Genomic DNA, 16932 nt, shown 5'->3' on the forward strand with positions numbered 1-16932 from the left:
GAGTATATAGGATTTTCGGGCGCATAGTTCCGTGTATGAGATTACTTTTGGGAATCCTTTCTGCAGTGACTTCTCTGCAGAGGATCTCTTGTGCATTGCAGTGGATTTTGGGGGAAGGGGGTGTTCTTGGGAACGGCGTGAACATGGATAATGCTATAGAAATAATAATTGGGAGACTCTTATTGCTGGACCTCTCCTCTTGATGTGCCCCATATCCTTGTAGAAATATGGAAGGTTGCGTTTTGATCTTCAGGGCAGGGAGGTAAAAGGTGTTTATCAGTGGGTGATGAGCCACCTGGCAGAAAGTCACCCCCAGGAAATCAGAAGGCCCTGAGTGGAGATCAAGAATAGTGAGGATTCCAGTGGGAGAGATTTGGGAGGTGAGAACTGGGGTGGGTTGTCTGCAGGACAGACAGGAGTCTGCAGAAGAGAGTCTTGTCTAGCGTGGTCTGCAGAAGGGAGTTGAGTGGGAAGATGCTTTGGAATAACTGCTGCTAAGTGGAATGTTGGCACCAGACTGAGACTGGAGATGAGGAATGGATGGATTTCTCTGCTGTGTCTCCTTTCCTCAAAGGGGAGTTGCTCCATCCCTTTGACCAGCTCGGTTGCCTTCTTCTGAACCTTCTCCAACTCCACAATGTCCTTTTTTGAGGTGAGGTGGCCAGAATGGCACGTAGTCCTCCCAGTGCAGTCGCACCATAGATTTGTATAAAGGTATTATGAGATGACCAGTTTTATTTTCAATTCAAAGCCATCCTCCCACTGGGAGACACTAACCACCCCTTGGACCGACCCTCCGGGGCTTCAAGCAGCAATTTCCCCCTTCTCCTGTCACTTTATTTCATTTCACTGGAAATGCCCAGAATTGAACTTGCGAGGTTTTTCTGTCTTCTTCTTGCATGCAAAGCTTGTGCAAGGCTTACTCTCTTTTCCTGCCTCTGTGAATTGCAGCGGGATAATTGGCAGTGTTGGACAAGGTGTCATTCGAAGAGGCAGCAATCTTCTCACTGAGGATACCCTCCCAAATTCCAAGAAATGAACACTTCTGAGTGCAGCCAGTAGAGGCCAGCAGGCATCTCTTTATGTGTTTGGGAAGATCATTTCGGCTACATGGAAAAACTGCCTGAGCAGCGAATAAACATTCTGTGCATGTTAAACCCGACCACTTTCATGACTCAAAACTTGCCTGAGGGTTCCTTGTCCTTTTCTAATGTTATTAGGAAAAACTGTTAATAGCTCTATTTGCATGATATTAATATTCTGATCTGCTTATGTCAGAAATTCCTTGTCACAAACATTCAGGCTGCTGCTGCTGATGTCTGGTACTCCAGGGAGACTTTTGAGTGCCCCAAAGCTAAAAATGTCATACATATATAACCAGAGAGAAGGGGAGGGAGAGATCAGAGCTCAGATTAGATCAAGTGTTATTATTTTTTGCTGGTACTTTTCTAGTGGGAATCTTTAATTTGTAGCATGGAGGAAGGAAGAAAGAAAATAGCTATTTGGATTCAATGTGCCAGAGGAATGACAGATTTATAGGCTACTCCAGGATTGAGTCTCTGGACATGCACAAAATATTCTAGGGGAGTATTTAAAAGGGGAGTTTAAATGCATTCATGTACCCCAAAAAGCAAGCATGGAAATGCTAAACTTAAAGCTCCTATTTTAGTACTGGCATAATGCAAGGAATATATATTTGATTTGAACCAGCCCTAGTGGGTTTTTAGGTGCATTTCAGAGACACATATGTTCACTCAGATAGATACCCCACACTTCTGAAGGTGTTTTCTGAGTGTGTTCTGCTGATTAGGAATGTCAGTGCACCCCCTTCCTTGTTTGCATCTCATGTGTCCTTTTTGAACATCTGAAGTGGGCTTTAGAGTGCCTGCATGTTGCCTGTGCAATTCTGTTTGGTGGTGGGGAGATGACCCTTCTCCTTGGACTGTAGTGGACTTGAGGTCCTTGTGTTCACAGCTGTCTTCTGAACCATAGCATTGACACATTTAGGGCTTACCCACATTTCCCTTTGCCAGGCCGCTTTCCTCCAGGGAAACCTGCAGTTTAGTGCTGAATTGGAACAAATGGCAATTGGGGTTTCTGTAGTGGCTAATCTCCACTCTTGCGCCATATGCAGAAGCCAGCTTTTCCCATGTTTGGTTCCACCTTCACTGAGCTGACATGCTTGACACAGAAAGCCAAACGATGGCTTGCCTTCCTGCACATTTGTCCAATCTAGAAGAGCTTATGGAGCTCTTCTAGCGTGCTTCTTCTATGGCTCTTCTATGGCTTACGGAGGCAGCGTGAATGTGCGGGCTCCCAGAGAGGAACTAACAGCTGCCTTTCCCCTCCACATTTTACAGTCATACCTCATGTTGCGTCTGCTTCAGGTTACGTCTTTTCAAGTTGCGTCCTGCGGCAACCTGGAAGTACCAGAATGGCTTACTTCTGGGTTCGCTGCTCGCGTATGTGCAGAAGTACTAAATCACGCTGCGCATGTGTGCAGACAGACATGGCACTTCTGGATGTGAATGCTTTGAGAGTTGCAGATGTGCCTCCGGGATGGATTACGTCCACAACTCGAGGTTCCTCTGTATTGCCATGCTGCTCTAAGCCAGCATTGGGCTTAGCGTGTTCCCTGAACTGGGGCTGGTGGCTAAACTCTGTCCCTGCTAACCATGAGCTGTAGCCAAGGGCTGTTCTTTTATACATATATAGTCCTTCTTTGCAGTCAGCTATCTGCATTCCGTTGTAAACGTGCTTCTGCCTGCTCTACGTTCTTGGGCTTATTCTTGTTTGTGGAGTTGGGGAACACCATGCAGACAGGTGCACGTTCAAAAGGATACATCAAGCTTATTTTTAGCAGTAGATCTCTGGATACATGTCAGTGAAAAGCCACCCTGCGGCTGTATATTCCACATAACTATTGATCTCTGAACTGCTAATCCTACATCTCTTCATTTCTTAGAACTCTGTGCACGCTATGCTTTGGTCGGGGAGTGGGGGTGGGAATGGCAGGCTAACATCATGTCTTAGTTTATCTCAGTACATTTCCGAGCACAATTCAAAGTATTGGTGCTGACCTTTAAAGCCCCAAACGGCCTCGGTCCAGTATACCTGAAGGAGCATCTCCACCCACTTTGTTCAGCCTGGACACTGAGGTCCACCTCTGAGGGTCTTCTGGCGGTTCCCTCACTGCAAGATGCCAAGTTACAGGGAACCAGGCAGAGGGCCTTGTTGGCAGTGGTGCCTACCTTGTGGAATGCCTTCCCTTCAGATGTCAAGGAGAAAAAGAACTGCACAACTTTTAGAACTCATCTGAAGGCAGCCCCGTATAGGGAAGTTTTTAATGTTTGACGTTTTATTATTTTGCTGGAAGCCACCCAGAGTGGCTGGGGAAACCCGGACAGATGGGTGAGGTATAAATAAAATGATAAGAATAAGAATGACCCTGTTCATGTCCAACACAAAGCGGAAACATGCTTTAGCGTAAAATGGTGAGTTGGTTCCAGGAGAGGAGATTGCGGAAGCTTTGTTTCTCCTTGCTCCTGCTGCTGCTGTGCTGCTGTCAATCAAACCATGGTTTGCCTTAGCATATCATCCAGTGTTTCACTTGTCTAGACGTGCTGTAATCAAGGTTTGTTCTTGTTGTATAGGGCATGACTTGTCACAAGCCCAGTTTCAGATGATATGCTAAGCAGGATTAGAGTAGGAGCCAAACGTTCATGATCTTCTCTCTTGGAACCTGGAGAAAACCCACCTGGGACGCTCATGATTTCAGTGTGTTGACTTCTGCCTATATTATTCCATTTTGGGAAAAGCTTCTGGGGCTGTGTTTAGTGTTCCGTAGCCTTTCATGGGCTCATTTTATATTAGCTGAATTGGGTAATTTGGGTTGCAACACAATGCTTATATAATACTGTTTTCCCCCTCCATATTTATTGTAGGAAAGCAAAGTTCTGCCCTCCACTAATCGCTCTCTTTGGCAAAAAGTAGCAATTTTTCTGTGACTTTGGATAGTGAAAGAGAAAGGTTGGTGAAGCAGAAAATTAAAATTATTGTGGGGCTGCAATTCTTAGCTTTAACAAGCCATGTTGTCAGTGGTTTTTGTGTGTATGTGTACGGAACATTTTGTAAGGGGAGAGGGTTCACTGTGACTGTTTTGCTTAGGCCACTTGGCTGCCTCACTGTGCCCTTCCTGCATTGCAGGGGCTGCACTAGGTGACTTTGGAGGTCCCTTCCAACTTTGGTGATAGTTTCTGCATCTGTGTTATCAAGATTAGGCTTGGCATTTTATTTGCTGTCGGATCTTACTGATTTACCCATGACTGATTGAAGGGCTTTAGTGCTGTCTATAGAGCTAGCATCCCGAGATCTTCTAGCCACATCTTTTTCTCATCAAATTGGGCTGCTCTCCATCTGCTGTTGGCCTGCAGTCAATTGGTACATAAGCCTTTATTGAATTTCTTACCTGCACCACACCATAAAGTCCCAGCAGATGACCACCATAGGAACATACGAAGCTGCCTTATAGCAGGTCAGACCATTCATCTACCTAGCTAAGTATTTACACGGATGAGTAGCGGCTTTCCAGGATTTCAGACAGGGCCATACCTGGGAGACTGATATTCTGCATGCAAAACAAATGTTTTGCCACTCGGCTACAGTCCTTTCCCCTATAAGGCAAGGGATGGCTTGTGCTTCCCAAATATAAAGCAATAATCCATGAAGCAATTTACAAACAATATAAAAATACAGTTGGTTAAAAAGTGCACAGTTGTCCTTCGGATATCAAAGGACAGAGCCAAAAGGTGCGCCTTCAGTGTGGGATGAAAGCTGTGCAATGAATATGCCAACTCTTCTCTGTGGGGAGCCAGTGCCACAGTTTATGGGATGCCACAGAGAATGCCCTCCTTTGGACTGCCAGTCCTGAACTTCTGAGGGTGGTGGAAATACCAAGAGGGCCCCTCTGTCAATCTTATCACACAAGATTTGTAGAAAAGGAGGCAGTCACCTTAACCATATTAATGGTCACACTCACTCATTTTGGTTTCCCAGACTACAGCTTGGGTGGGTGGGATTTTATTCTTCTTTTTTAAAAATAGTTTTTATTGAGAATTTCAACATAACAATTTATAAAAAACATATCATCCTCATTTCCACCCCTAATTTTCCCTCCCCCCCTCTGGACTTCCCATAGCTCCTCTCTCTGGTTTCTAAGCACATGTTATTTTCTGCATATTATCAAATTGTAATGATCCTCAATTTATCTATCTATTTGTTACCAATAGTAAGTTTGTGTTTGTTTATTCAAAACCTGCCAAGGAGATCAGTTCATTTTGTTGTTTCTTTAAATACTTTGTAAAAGGTTCCCATTCTTCTTTAAAGTCACAGTTGTCCTTTTCACGTAATTTATGCATCAGTTTCGCCAGTTCCACATATTCCATTAGTTTCCCTTGCCACAGTTCTTTTGTCGGGATTTTTTCGTTCTTCCATCCTTGTGCTATTAAGACTCTTGCCACCGTGGGATTTTATTCTTGACGAAAACGCTCATCTTGTCAGTGTTGACACAGCACCTTAAGAAAGTGTGGTCCAAAGGAACCATTTCATTTAGCATTTGATTTCTCCTAATGATCAAGGCTGAGAGAGAGCCAATTACGATTATCTCATGCAGACCGACGTCTCTTTGTCCCCGGAGCATCTTGCCTTAATTTATGATTGATTGACCCTACAGAATGGTCAAGAAAGGCTTTCAAATATATCTGCTTAAAAGCTGCTCTAGGATGCTCTGCAGAGTTTCCCATTGAATAGATTGGCTCTCTGCGCTGATGTTGGCAACAATTTGAGTGGAAAGCAGGCAATCCTGGAAGGACAGAGATGGCTCAGATTCAAGGTACGTCTAAGCCAAACCTGCCTGTTTGGACAGGTGTTGCAAAAAAAGAAAAAAAGAGGATTGTCATTTTAGTTTCCCCTTTTCCTTTCTAGACAAACTAATTATAATCTCAGCGGCTTTCTTCATGGGTGCAGCTGCTTCATATTGACTGTGATTGACAGTCCTAGGGATCTGACATAAATCTTACATTTCAGCTCTAGGCTACTGTCCCCTTCCTCCGTCTGTTCAGGATGAATAAATGCTGCCACCCTTTCTCCTTTTGTGTGGCAGTATATGTAGCTTTTAATTTTTTCAGTACCTAAGCTTGAGTTTCTGTGACTTTCCTGCTAATTAATTCACCATCTTCTGTATCTGAAAGTGAAAACCATAGATTTGTAGCTCTGTCGCCAGCATGACTTGGCATGACACATCCATTTATGTGATAAGCAAAGTAGCATCTTTGGGGTGGTCAAATCAGTCTTATTTCTGATCTGCACCTCTTTCCCCCAGAAGTCCATTCCCTCCTGTTTCTGTATTATTTTGGACCAGTCATGATGGAGCATGCTAGCCAGTTCCATAGGAGGCTTCATCACCATTGTCTAACAAGGTCAACAGATACAGATAGGTAGCCGTGTTGGTCTGCCATAGTCAAAACAAAATAAAAAAGAGAGGTAGAGTTATTCATGGACAGAGCCAGTGGGGTGGACTAGGACCTGGGAGACCAGATAAGTCCCCATTTAGCCTTGAAGCTCATTGGTTGACCTCATTGACTTTGAGCCTAACCTCCCTCACAGTGTTGTTTTGAGGATAAAATGGAGAGGAAGGGAGAACCATTTACACTACCATGAGCTCCTTGGTGGAAAAGTTGTATGTAGAGAAGAACGTGAGATTCCACTGAGTCAAGCCAGTGGCCCATCTAGTCCAACACCCTGTTCTTACAGTGGGCAACCAGATGTCTGTTGGAAACCAGGGAGCAGAACGTGAGCACAAGAGCATTCCACCCTCCCAGGGTTTTACCATAGGGGTCTGCAAGGCTTACCTTGCCTGGGCCGGTTCACTGCTGCAGAGCCCCCTCTATGGGCCAGATCACAGGTGCGCATGACTCCGCGTGCCTGTGATTTCTGTCATCTGTGTCTGCGCAGACTTGCAGAACTGTGGAAGCGAGTCGCCATGCTGCACCAGTTTAGCACAGTGTGCATGGACTCACTGAGTGGGCGGCTCAGTTTGGGGGTGGCTTGTGGGCCAGTAGAACGACCCCCATGGACTGCTTGTGGCCCATGGGCCTTAGGTTGCTGACCCCTGTTTTACAACAACCAGTGTTTGGAAACTGCCTCTGTGGTGTAGTCATAATCCATCAGCTAAGGTTCAAACTTGAAGGGCTGTGTGAAGGATGGTGGAACAGAGGAGGAGCAAGTGAATCTGAAATTGAGGGCTCTAAATAGTTACAAGATCTGGAAGTTGGTGGACAGGCAGACTAAGAGTGACATGTAGAGATACATAGAGAAATGAGGAAACTACACATTGGTCTTTTTCTGGCCAGCTTCTCTAAGCCTAATACTGGCTTGCATGGAGCCACCCAATGGTTTCGGGACTGAGTTGGAATTTAAACTGGAAGCTCTGTGCAACATCAGTGTCTTTTCCAGAATCATGGCATTGCCTGATGACATTGAACAGAAGTGGGGGACCTGTAACCTTCTGGGTGTTGCAGGACTCTAATACCCATCACCCCTAGCTAGCATGATGGAAGCTGTAGTCTGTGAACAACTGTGAGGTCCCAAGAAAATCCCTCAAACATACAGCAGAAAACTCAAATGACACACAACGAAGGCTTTGGAACAAAAGTCTGTCATAAGTATATCCAAGTCTGTACTCTATTCACCAACAGTTGATTATTCCAAAACTGTTCCTGGAAGCTTGTTTTACAATTTCATTAGGTCTGGTCTCCAAATTCTCCTTTTAAGTTAATTAGATGCAATGAATAGATGAAAAAGGGGGGTGGGAGCCCTAGCAATAAACCTCAGAACATCCGCTCTCTCAATAATGCCAGTTTAATAACATAAAAGGTCCTGCTCGATCAGACCAAAGGCTGACTTAGTCCAGCATCCTTTTCTCACAGTGGCCATTCAGATGCCTGTGGGAAATTCACAAGTAGGACCCGAGGGCAACAGCAACTCTCCCTACTTTTGAGTCTCAGCAGCTAATATTCAGAGGAAAAGGACCCCTGGATGGTAAAGTCCACTCAAATTTGACTCTGGGGTATGGCGCTCATCTCGCTTCAGGCCCAAGGGAGCCGGCCTTTGTCCACAGATGGCTTTCTGGCCACCATGACTAAACCACTTCTGGCACAACAAAACACTGACGGAAACCAGAACGCACAGTAATGCCGTTTACCTTCCTGCCACAGTGGTACCTATTTATCTACTTGCACTGGTGTGCTTTCAAACTTCTAGGTTGGTAGAAGCTGGGACAGAGCAACGGGAGCTCACCCCGTCACATGGATTTGAACCACTGACCTTCCGATCGGCAAACCCCAAAGAGGCTCAGTAGTTTAGACCATAGCGCCACATGTCCCCTGCAGTGCGGGCAGAACATAGCCACCATGTTTAGTAGCCACTGGTAGCCTTGCCCTCCATGAATTAGTCCAATTCTCCTTTAAAGCCATGCAAGTTAATGGCCATCGCTACATCAACGTGTATTTATTATGGCACTGGGCTGCGGAAGAGAGCTGTGTCTGTGCTACAAATAACAGGGCAACTTTGTGTGTTAGCACAGTCAAGTCAATGTATGAATAATGGGTACTTCCTCTAACAGCAACATAAATGCAGATGTGGAAGATGCACAGGTCTCAGATGCACAACTCTCCAAAGCATGCTTTCCTTGTTAGTGCTTCTCATAGTATCAAGAGCCAACCGGAGATATAGAGGGTTGATTCAGATGCCCATTTTCCACATGGAGGACTACTTGTAAACGTAGCAAGCAACCAAATTGGGAATTGGTTGTCTGTAGTATCCAGACTCCTTTCTCAGGGCAATCTTTGTCTGTTTCTTTTGATTGGTTGTGGAGACATGGTAAAATTCTCTTTGTTGCATCGCTTGAGACCAAAGTTTTGCAGTGTGGTCTAGACTGCTGATTGGAGCGGACAGGATGTGATAGTTTTGCTAAAGCATTTGCTGTGGTTGCTCATAAGCTACTGGGTCAAGTTCAAGGATATTGCATTGATATACAGTGGTACCTCGGGGTAAGTACTTAATTCATTCCGGAGGTCCGTTCTTAACCTGAAACTGTTCTTAACCTGAAGCACCACTTTAGCTAATGGGGCCTCCTGCTGCCGCTGCGCCACCGGAGCACAATTTCTATTCTCATCCTGAAGCAAAGTTGGTAACCTGAAGCACTATTTCTGGGTTAGTGAAGTCTGTAACCTGAAGCCTATGTAACCTGAAGCGTATGTAACCCGAGGTACCACTGTATGTAGCTTTGAACAACCTAGGTCCTGCCTGGGGTACCTTAAGGACTGCTTGAGAAGCTCATCTGGAGGAGCAGGCTGTAGTCGCCCATGTTACAGAAGCCTGATTGGCCTCACCTAAAAGTTGGCTGTTTTGTGTTACCATGCTGTGCAATACTCTCTCAGCAGAGAGGTTCTCTTGACGAAGGAAGAAAAAACATTATCATAAGCAGGTGCTAACTTCACGAGTATTGCAATTATTTTTCTGGAAACTTCAGTTGATCTGTTTAATCTGCTGGATATATTTACAAATTCAAGAGAGTTCTTGGCTCAGGAGAAGATTGTGATGTTCTGCACTCAGGAAAATTATGGCTGTAAAAGTAACAGGGAAGGACTCTTTACGGCAGCATTTCTTCTTTGCAAGCAATTTCAGTTAAAAACGAGAACTGCACAGGAGCCCATTATATCATAAAGTAGCAAAATGAAAAATAACTTCACTGAGATTTGCTTAGGGATGCTAAATGTTAAAAGGCTGTGACATAATTGGTGTCTAATGCTGTGTAATTGAGAGGAATCTGATTATCTCGGGAGTAAAGGAGAGAGTGAGTTCAGCGCAGTGATTTGCATTATTAATATTATTGTTTCCAGCCCTTCGACAGCAGGCTGTAGGGTTGGTTACAACAATTTAAAATTCAGACGTAAAAAAACCAGCTAAAATGAATTATCGTCACAGAAATAGGGTGGAGTCCTGAAAAACACACCTCGTGTTTCAAAGGTCAGGATAAAGAGGCGGGTCTTCAGCATTAGCTGAAAGTGAAGGTGCTGGACACATCTCTCTGGGGAGGGAATTCCACCACTTAGGGGCTGCCACAGTGAATGCTGCTTCTGTAAGGTAAAGGGACCCTTGACCATTAGGTCCAGTCGTGGCCAACTCTGGGGTTGTGGCGCTCATCTCGCTTTATTGGCCGAGGGAGCCGGCGTACAGCTTCTGGGTCATGTGGGCAGCATGACTAAGCCACTTCTGGTGAACCAGAGCAGCACACGGAATCGCTGTTTACCTCGACGTGCTTTCGAACTGCTAGGTGGGCAGGAACAGGGACCAAGCAACGGGAGCTTACCCCGTCACGGGGATTCAAACCTCCGACCTTCTGATCAGCAAGTCCTAGGCTCTGTGGTTTAACCCACAGCGCCACCCGCATCCCCAACTTCTGTACCAAATTTAGCCTTACCATGTGAGACCTGGCTGAGCTTCTATGGAAGGTCCATGGTGACTTCCCCAACCCAACCCAACCCAACCTCTTCCAGTTGTCTTAAACTACTCTTTTAAAGGGTTTGGGCTTCAAGAGTGCTCCCTGCTGAACTCTCCCCTTTGCATCAGGACCTTAGGACCTTATACTGAACCAGGCCAGTGGTCTACCCAGTAAATGTACTGTCTACCTTTACTGGCTGTGGTACCCCAGGATTTCAGATAGGGTTCTCTCCCAGCCCTACCTGGAGATGCTGGGGATTGAACCTGGGACCTTCTGCATGCAAAGCAGATGCTCTGCCTCTGAACCATGGCTCTTCCCAGTGGGATCTCAGTCCAAAGGCAATGTTACTAGTTCTTGGGAAACAGCAACAGGTGAGTGCTCTTACTATTGTGCATTGCTTGTGGGCTTCCTGAAGGCATTTGGCACAGGAAGAAGAAGAAGACTAGACTAGGTGGAGCTTTGATTTGGTTCAGCAGGGCTTTCTGAGGGTCTAATTGGAAGCCACTAGGGCTGGATTGATTCAAAGTCATCTGTCACTAGGCTTTAGATGCTGACTTGAGCTGCATCAGCTGTGACACATTGGCCAGGTCAGTATTTATCAGACTTAGTCCCCCTTCACGTAAGAGGCATGCTGTGGGGAGATTAATTCTGGGCTAGAGGTGAGGCCAAAGCAAATACCACACAAATACAAATAACATTAAGAGTGCTGTTTAATAATATAAAGGACATAAAATCCTCTCTGGAGCTCTTCTGATAAGATTCATTCAAGGCAAGTGGTGGTACTGGCAGGTAAGCCTTGTTTTTTCGGCCACCTTCATTCCTCAAGCCCATTGTTCTGCATCAGACCAAAAATACCACAGGGACAGCAAGGATTTTTTCCTGCTGGCAACTCACTTAGGTGCCAGGTGCCTCCAGTGAGGGCAGGCTGTAGATGGCCTTGTTGACAACCAACTGCTGACAGGCAGCTGGAGAAGAGTGTGTTTGCAGTATACCCCCCAGGCTTTTCTCCTCAGGTTTGCTGGCGCTCGATTGAAAGACGGAGAGAGCCTCTTGCAGGGAGTTGGATTCTAGCTGGCTTTGCTGAAGAAGAATCAGAATCTGCCACTGTACTTGGTATAAATGCTGTGTAATATTCTTGGAAGAACTTGATTCTCTCAAGCAGTTTTGCACTGAGGCAAACAAGTGGATTGCAGCCTCCTCTGGCAATGACTCCTAGCATCAGAGATATATTTAACTGAAGATGCCAGAGGCTAAGCCTTGGCCCCTTAGCAGGGAGACCAGTGTGTTTCGGAAGTCATAAGCACTCAAGCAATGCACAAGACACTAAGGAACTCTCCACCAGGAACTGCTGGTGGTTCTGTGCCTTTATCAACTGCATGGCTGATGAAGAGCCAGGACGGTACAGTTGTTAAGAGTGTTTGCCTAAGACCTGGGAGACCAGGGTTTAAGCCCCCACTCAGCCATGAAGGGTGACCTTGGGCCACTCACTGCCTCTCAGCCTAACCTACGCAGGTTGTTGTCAGGATAAAATGGGGAGAGGGGAATTCATGTATGCCACCTTGAGCTCCTTGGGGGAAAGGTGGGGTATAAAAATAATAAAATAAATGGCAGGCAGAAATTCAACAGGTACACACCTCCCCGTTGCCTACACAGAAAGAGATATCTGTAGAATTTCAGTCTGCTGTGTTCAGGGTTCGTAGACTCATTTAGGCAAAAAAGGATGCTGAAGCTAATTATATGCTTGCAGTTTTGATTTATTTAAGTTCAAAGCAAAGTGGGAGTACCGTCCAATTAACAATAATTTACAAGCCCTTTCTTTGTTAAAGAAAGTCTTGGAAAAGCTCATTGTGCTGTCTTTTGTCTGCTTTTTTCCACTTCACAAATTCTCTCAGCTAGAGATTTTTTTTTTAGTGGTATTCTGCTTTCTTTTCTTCAGCTTTCAGCTTGCGTCACTCCTCTGATTTTAAAACCCAAAAGTGGGGATGGGTTTTCTTTTCCGAGGTGCAAAGGATTTCCTCCGTGACGTTTGAGAGACCTGCTTCTCACAGTGCTTTGTGCACATTTTGTGCCTTGAGGATTTGAATCATTTCACTGTGCATGCATGTCTCATACCCAAAGTGGTCCTGCATTTCCACAACAGCAGCTGCACAGAGCAGAGCTTTCCAGTCTTCCTCTCTGCCTGGGGATTTTCTTCTTCTTTCCCTCCCTGCCTTCCAGTTTGGAGCAAAGTTATCCAGGATCACCTTTTGGATTTTTTAAAAAATGATTCCAACTCTACGGTCCTCTGATTCTGTGATTGCTAATCTTCCCAAATCCATGCTGCGGATCACATAGACTTCAACTTGTTTCGTAACGGACAGGATTGACAAAGTTCATGGATACTTCTAAGAATTGTGTTGCAAATATTCTATCCCTGCAGATGTGAATGAATTTGGGCTTTTGCTTCAAGGAGACTTTCTGCTCTGCCTGCCAATAATGTATAACAATAACAGATTTAATGGCAGACCTCGAAGTATATAAAAATTTAAGCCCAGAGAAAGGTAAGGATACCATTCACATTCCTATTAGTCTTTGGCAGAAAGGCATGATGTGCAATCTCTTTCGGATTTTAAGGTGCATTTCATCTCAGTGGCTGTTAAACTACCATTTCTATGTGTTTGGGCATGGGCAGCTGGTTGTTGCGAGATGACTGTCAGTATGATGGAATATTTTAAGCTTGTTTTTCTCCACTTCCTTTGATTTGATGTAGGATTGATTCAGAACATCTTCATGTGCAGGTAAAAGTCACTTCTGTTCATGCATGGAGGAGTCACCAATATTCTTTCTCTGAAAAGCCTCTCCAGAGAATCAAAGGACCAGTGTACCGGACAAAGTGTCACTGTGGTTGGTAACGAGTAGGGGCTGCAACCCAAGGGAGGGAGAATGTGTCTCTTCCAGCTGAGGTGTTGTTTTTTTTTAATTACAGAGTATCTTTGGACTCAGCCCATTTGTAAACCTTTAAAAAATGATAGTTCTCTCCCCCCTCCAAACCTATGCTTTCTTATTGGCACTTTAAAATTATATCATCTCTTGTGCATCGTCTTTGAATGAAGGTTGATTTCTTGTTGCCCAAATGTATTCTGAATGAATTGTTCAACCATTTTTCATGGGGTGGCATTGTTTATGGTGAAAAGTGGGTTAATTTCGCCTTAAAAGTTGAAACAAGCTGCTTTCATATTTATAGCCATCGGGTCAATCTGTCAAACACAAGGCATCGTACATAAATATAATCTGCCGTACATGACAACATGCATCGATCTTCCTTAGCGGTGGGAGAAGGTATTGAGTCTCGACCTATAAAAACCACAGTTTTTCTTTAGTGCGACAAGAGACAACATTTCTCCATTAAATTTAGTAGATTGTAACGGGAACCGAATTATACTCTGGGTCCCACAGGAAGCCTGGCTTCTCTTGGTGCAAAGGGGGATTGTTGATGCCTCTTGAAAACAGAACTTTCCTGCTGCTCTGACCTTCCCCTGCACTTCCACGTTCCCAATTTTTACCAAGTGCTCCTCCAGATATACAGGATGGGTTGAAGGGTTTGAAAAAGCAGCTTGCTGCCAGGTGTGTGTGTGTGTGATTCACCTCAGGGGTTTTCTTTGTAGTGTTGTTCGCCGCAGTTTGTGGGGAGATAAGTGGTTCGGATTCCTTGTGGTACTAGAATGTCATGCGTTGTTGTTAACTGACCATTAGAGGAAATTCTGCAGCTTTTAAGCAACATGTGACCGATGGATGTCGGTGGGTGCAACACAGGTATTTCATCCCAGGTCCAATCTCAAGCACATCCAATTGGCTACCAGGTCTGCAGAAGATTGCTTCAGAAGTCCTGCCCATTGGATTAGGGAGCACTAGGCTAAACTGCCCAGTAATCTGACTCTGTTTAATAATAATAATTTTTTTTATTTATACCCCGCCCTTCCCGGTTTAAAAACCGGGCTCAGGGTGGCTAACAGCAAATATAAAACACTGATTAAAATGTGACTTAAAAACAGCATAAAACAGCATAAAATACAACATAAAATGCAGCATCAATATCAATAAAATTAAAAAAATTCAGGGGTCAGGAAAAAAACCCCCCAGTCAGTAGACATCAAATGATTACCAGGGCTAACTGGCCAAGTTACTAGGGCCAGCAAGGAGACCAGGGAAGAATTTAAATGTGGGATCCCAGAAAGGGTTTCTTCATAGAAGAGGAAAGGGGAAAAGGGAATAGAGGATCCGGCTAATTCAAATTGAAGGCCAGGCGGAATAGCTCTATCTTACAGGCCCTGCGGAAGGAGATCAAGTCCTGCAGGGCCCGAGTCTCGTGGGACAGAGCATTCCACCAGGTTGGGGACCATCACTGAAAAAGCCCTGGCCCTGATGGAGGATAGTCTGGCTTCCTTAAGGCCCGGGACCTCTAAACTATGGTTATTCATGGATCTTAGGGTCCTCTGCAGGACATACCAGGAGAGGCAGTCCCGTAAGTACGAGGGTCTGAGGCCACATAGGGCGTTAAAGGTCAAAACCAGCACTCTCTCTTTCCCCAGCCATATCCCGGCTTCCTTGTTGAACCTCCTCCTGTTTTCCTTTCCTTTGCACACTGATGTACCTTGTCTTGATCTTACAGGCTACAAGGCTGAAGGCAGGGCTTGCGCATTTTAATTTTTGTGCAGAGCCTATCATATTTAGGGGCCTTGAAACGTAGTCACCTCTTATTTAAATACGTGTATATACAGATTCAAAGAATCATAGAATTGTAGTGTTGGAAGGGATCCCAAGGATCTTCTAGTCCCCAGCCCCCCTGCAATGCAGGAATAATTATGCAAAATCTTCTTTTACACTAGCCTGCTAAGAGTCTTAAGTCACCTGTGTTTCTGTGCTAGCTGCAGAGGAGAGGTTTTACCTTCTATGTAGCCGGGAAGGAAATGCCGGCTCATTTTTCTTTTTCTTTTTGCAGGTTGTAACAGCCCTGGTCTTATGTTCTTATAAGATGATCCCATGGAGGAGAAAAGTGGCTGGTCAAGTTCTCCCCTAGGACAGTGTGGTGTAGTGGTTGGAGTGCTGAACTAGGACCTGGAGACCAGGGTTCAAATCCCTGCTCAGCTGTGAAGCTTGCTGGATGACCTTGATCCAGTCGCAATCTCTTAGCCTAGCCAGCCTCATAGGACTGTTGTGAAGATAAAAATGGGGAGGAAGAAAGCTCCAGGGTGCGATATAAATGCAGTGAAATAAAAAAAGTATTAAAATAAGAAATAGGATGTGGTTCCAAAATGTGACCCATAGCATGTCGGTGAAGAGCACTTCCCAGTGCAGAATTTGAATTGCAATGCAATATAATAATAATAATAATAATAATAATAATAATAATAATAATAATAATAATAATAATATATTATTTATACTCTGCCCATCTGGCTGAGTTTCCCCAACCACTCTGGACAGCTTCCAATCAAGTGTTAAAAATAATACAGCATCAAATATTTATTTCCTTGACATCTGACGGGAGGCCGTTCCACAGGGTGGGTGCCACTGCTGAGAAGGCCCTCTGCCTCGTTCCCTGTAACCTCACTTCTTGCAAGGGAACTGCCAGAAGGCCCTTGGCGCTGGATCTCAGTGTCCGGGCAGAACAATGGGGGTGGAGACACTCCTTCAGGTTTCCACATAAAATGCAATGTAAGAAATAAAAGGAGCAATAAAAGTACAAGTAAAAATTACACACCTCCTAGCACAGCACGTTGCAATTGCTGCAACAGGCAGAAGAATCCTTAAATGGCATAGCTGTCAACTTTCCCCTTTTCTTGCGAGGAATCCTATTCGGAATAAGGGCATTCCCCTTAAAAAAAGGGAAAAGTTGACAGCTAGTTAAGTGGTCCGCCAAAACCTTCAGCAATTTTCAGTGCGTCCCTGGGGGAAAATCAAGTTTGGGAATCAGCTGTCCTAGGAAATACCTTTTGATTTTGGAAAGTAATTTGAGGTAGCACTTCCTGGCGGGTCACACTTCTGGCATGCTGTTTAGAGCAGAGGCCAAATACACAGAGGGTTTAGTTTATCTAGAGTTCCAGGAACTGTGTTTATATTTTTGGAGATCTCCTGTGTTTTGTATACAGAGCTTGGAGATTAATTTCATGCATATGCTGGAGCAGAAACAGGCGGTGTGCCAGCCCATCTGCCGTATGCACAGTGTTTTATAAGGTAATGGATATGTGAATAAGAGTTTAATAATTGACAAGGATTAGCTTTGTAAAGGGCAGCTTTGCTAAAGTCCTTAAAGTAGCAGAGGGAGGGAGAGAGACCTAATTGGTTCGGCCTCAGCAGTTACTTTTTTACACGTACCAGACTCTGGCGGCTTA

General features: G+C 44.8%; 1 protein-coding gene across 8 annotated transcripts in view; it reads left to right on the plus strand.

The window, feature by feature from the left end:
• Positions 1–16932, plus strand: part of PLCH1 (phospholipase C eta 1) — a 140428-nt gene that overhangs the window by 23351 nt on the left and 100145 nt on the right. The window contains exon 1 of one of the 8 annotated variants that reach the window (XM_081910678.1): positions 12604–13101. The exons of 6 other annotated variants lie outside the window; for them this stretch is intronic. In XM_081910678.1, coding sequence (XP_081766804.1) covers positions 13059–13101 — 43 coding nt within the window. In that variant the 5' untranslated portion in view covers positions 12604–13058. Of the gene's footprint in view, positions 1–12603; positions 13102–16932 lie in introns of those variants that run through there. One more of the 8 variants, XM_081910680.1, reaches the window with a different exon arrangement.

The sequence above is a fragment of the Podarcis melisellensis genome (genome assembly GCF_964234715.1).
Source record: "Podarcis melisellensis genome assembly, chromosome: 5".
In the NCBI taxonomy this organism is placed as follows: Eukaryota; Metazoa; Chordata; class Lepidosauria; order Squamata; family Lacertidae; genus Podarcis; species Podarcis melisellensis.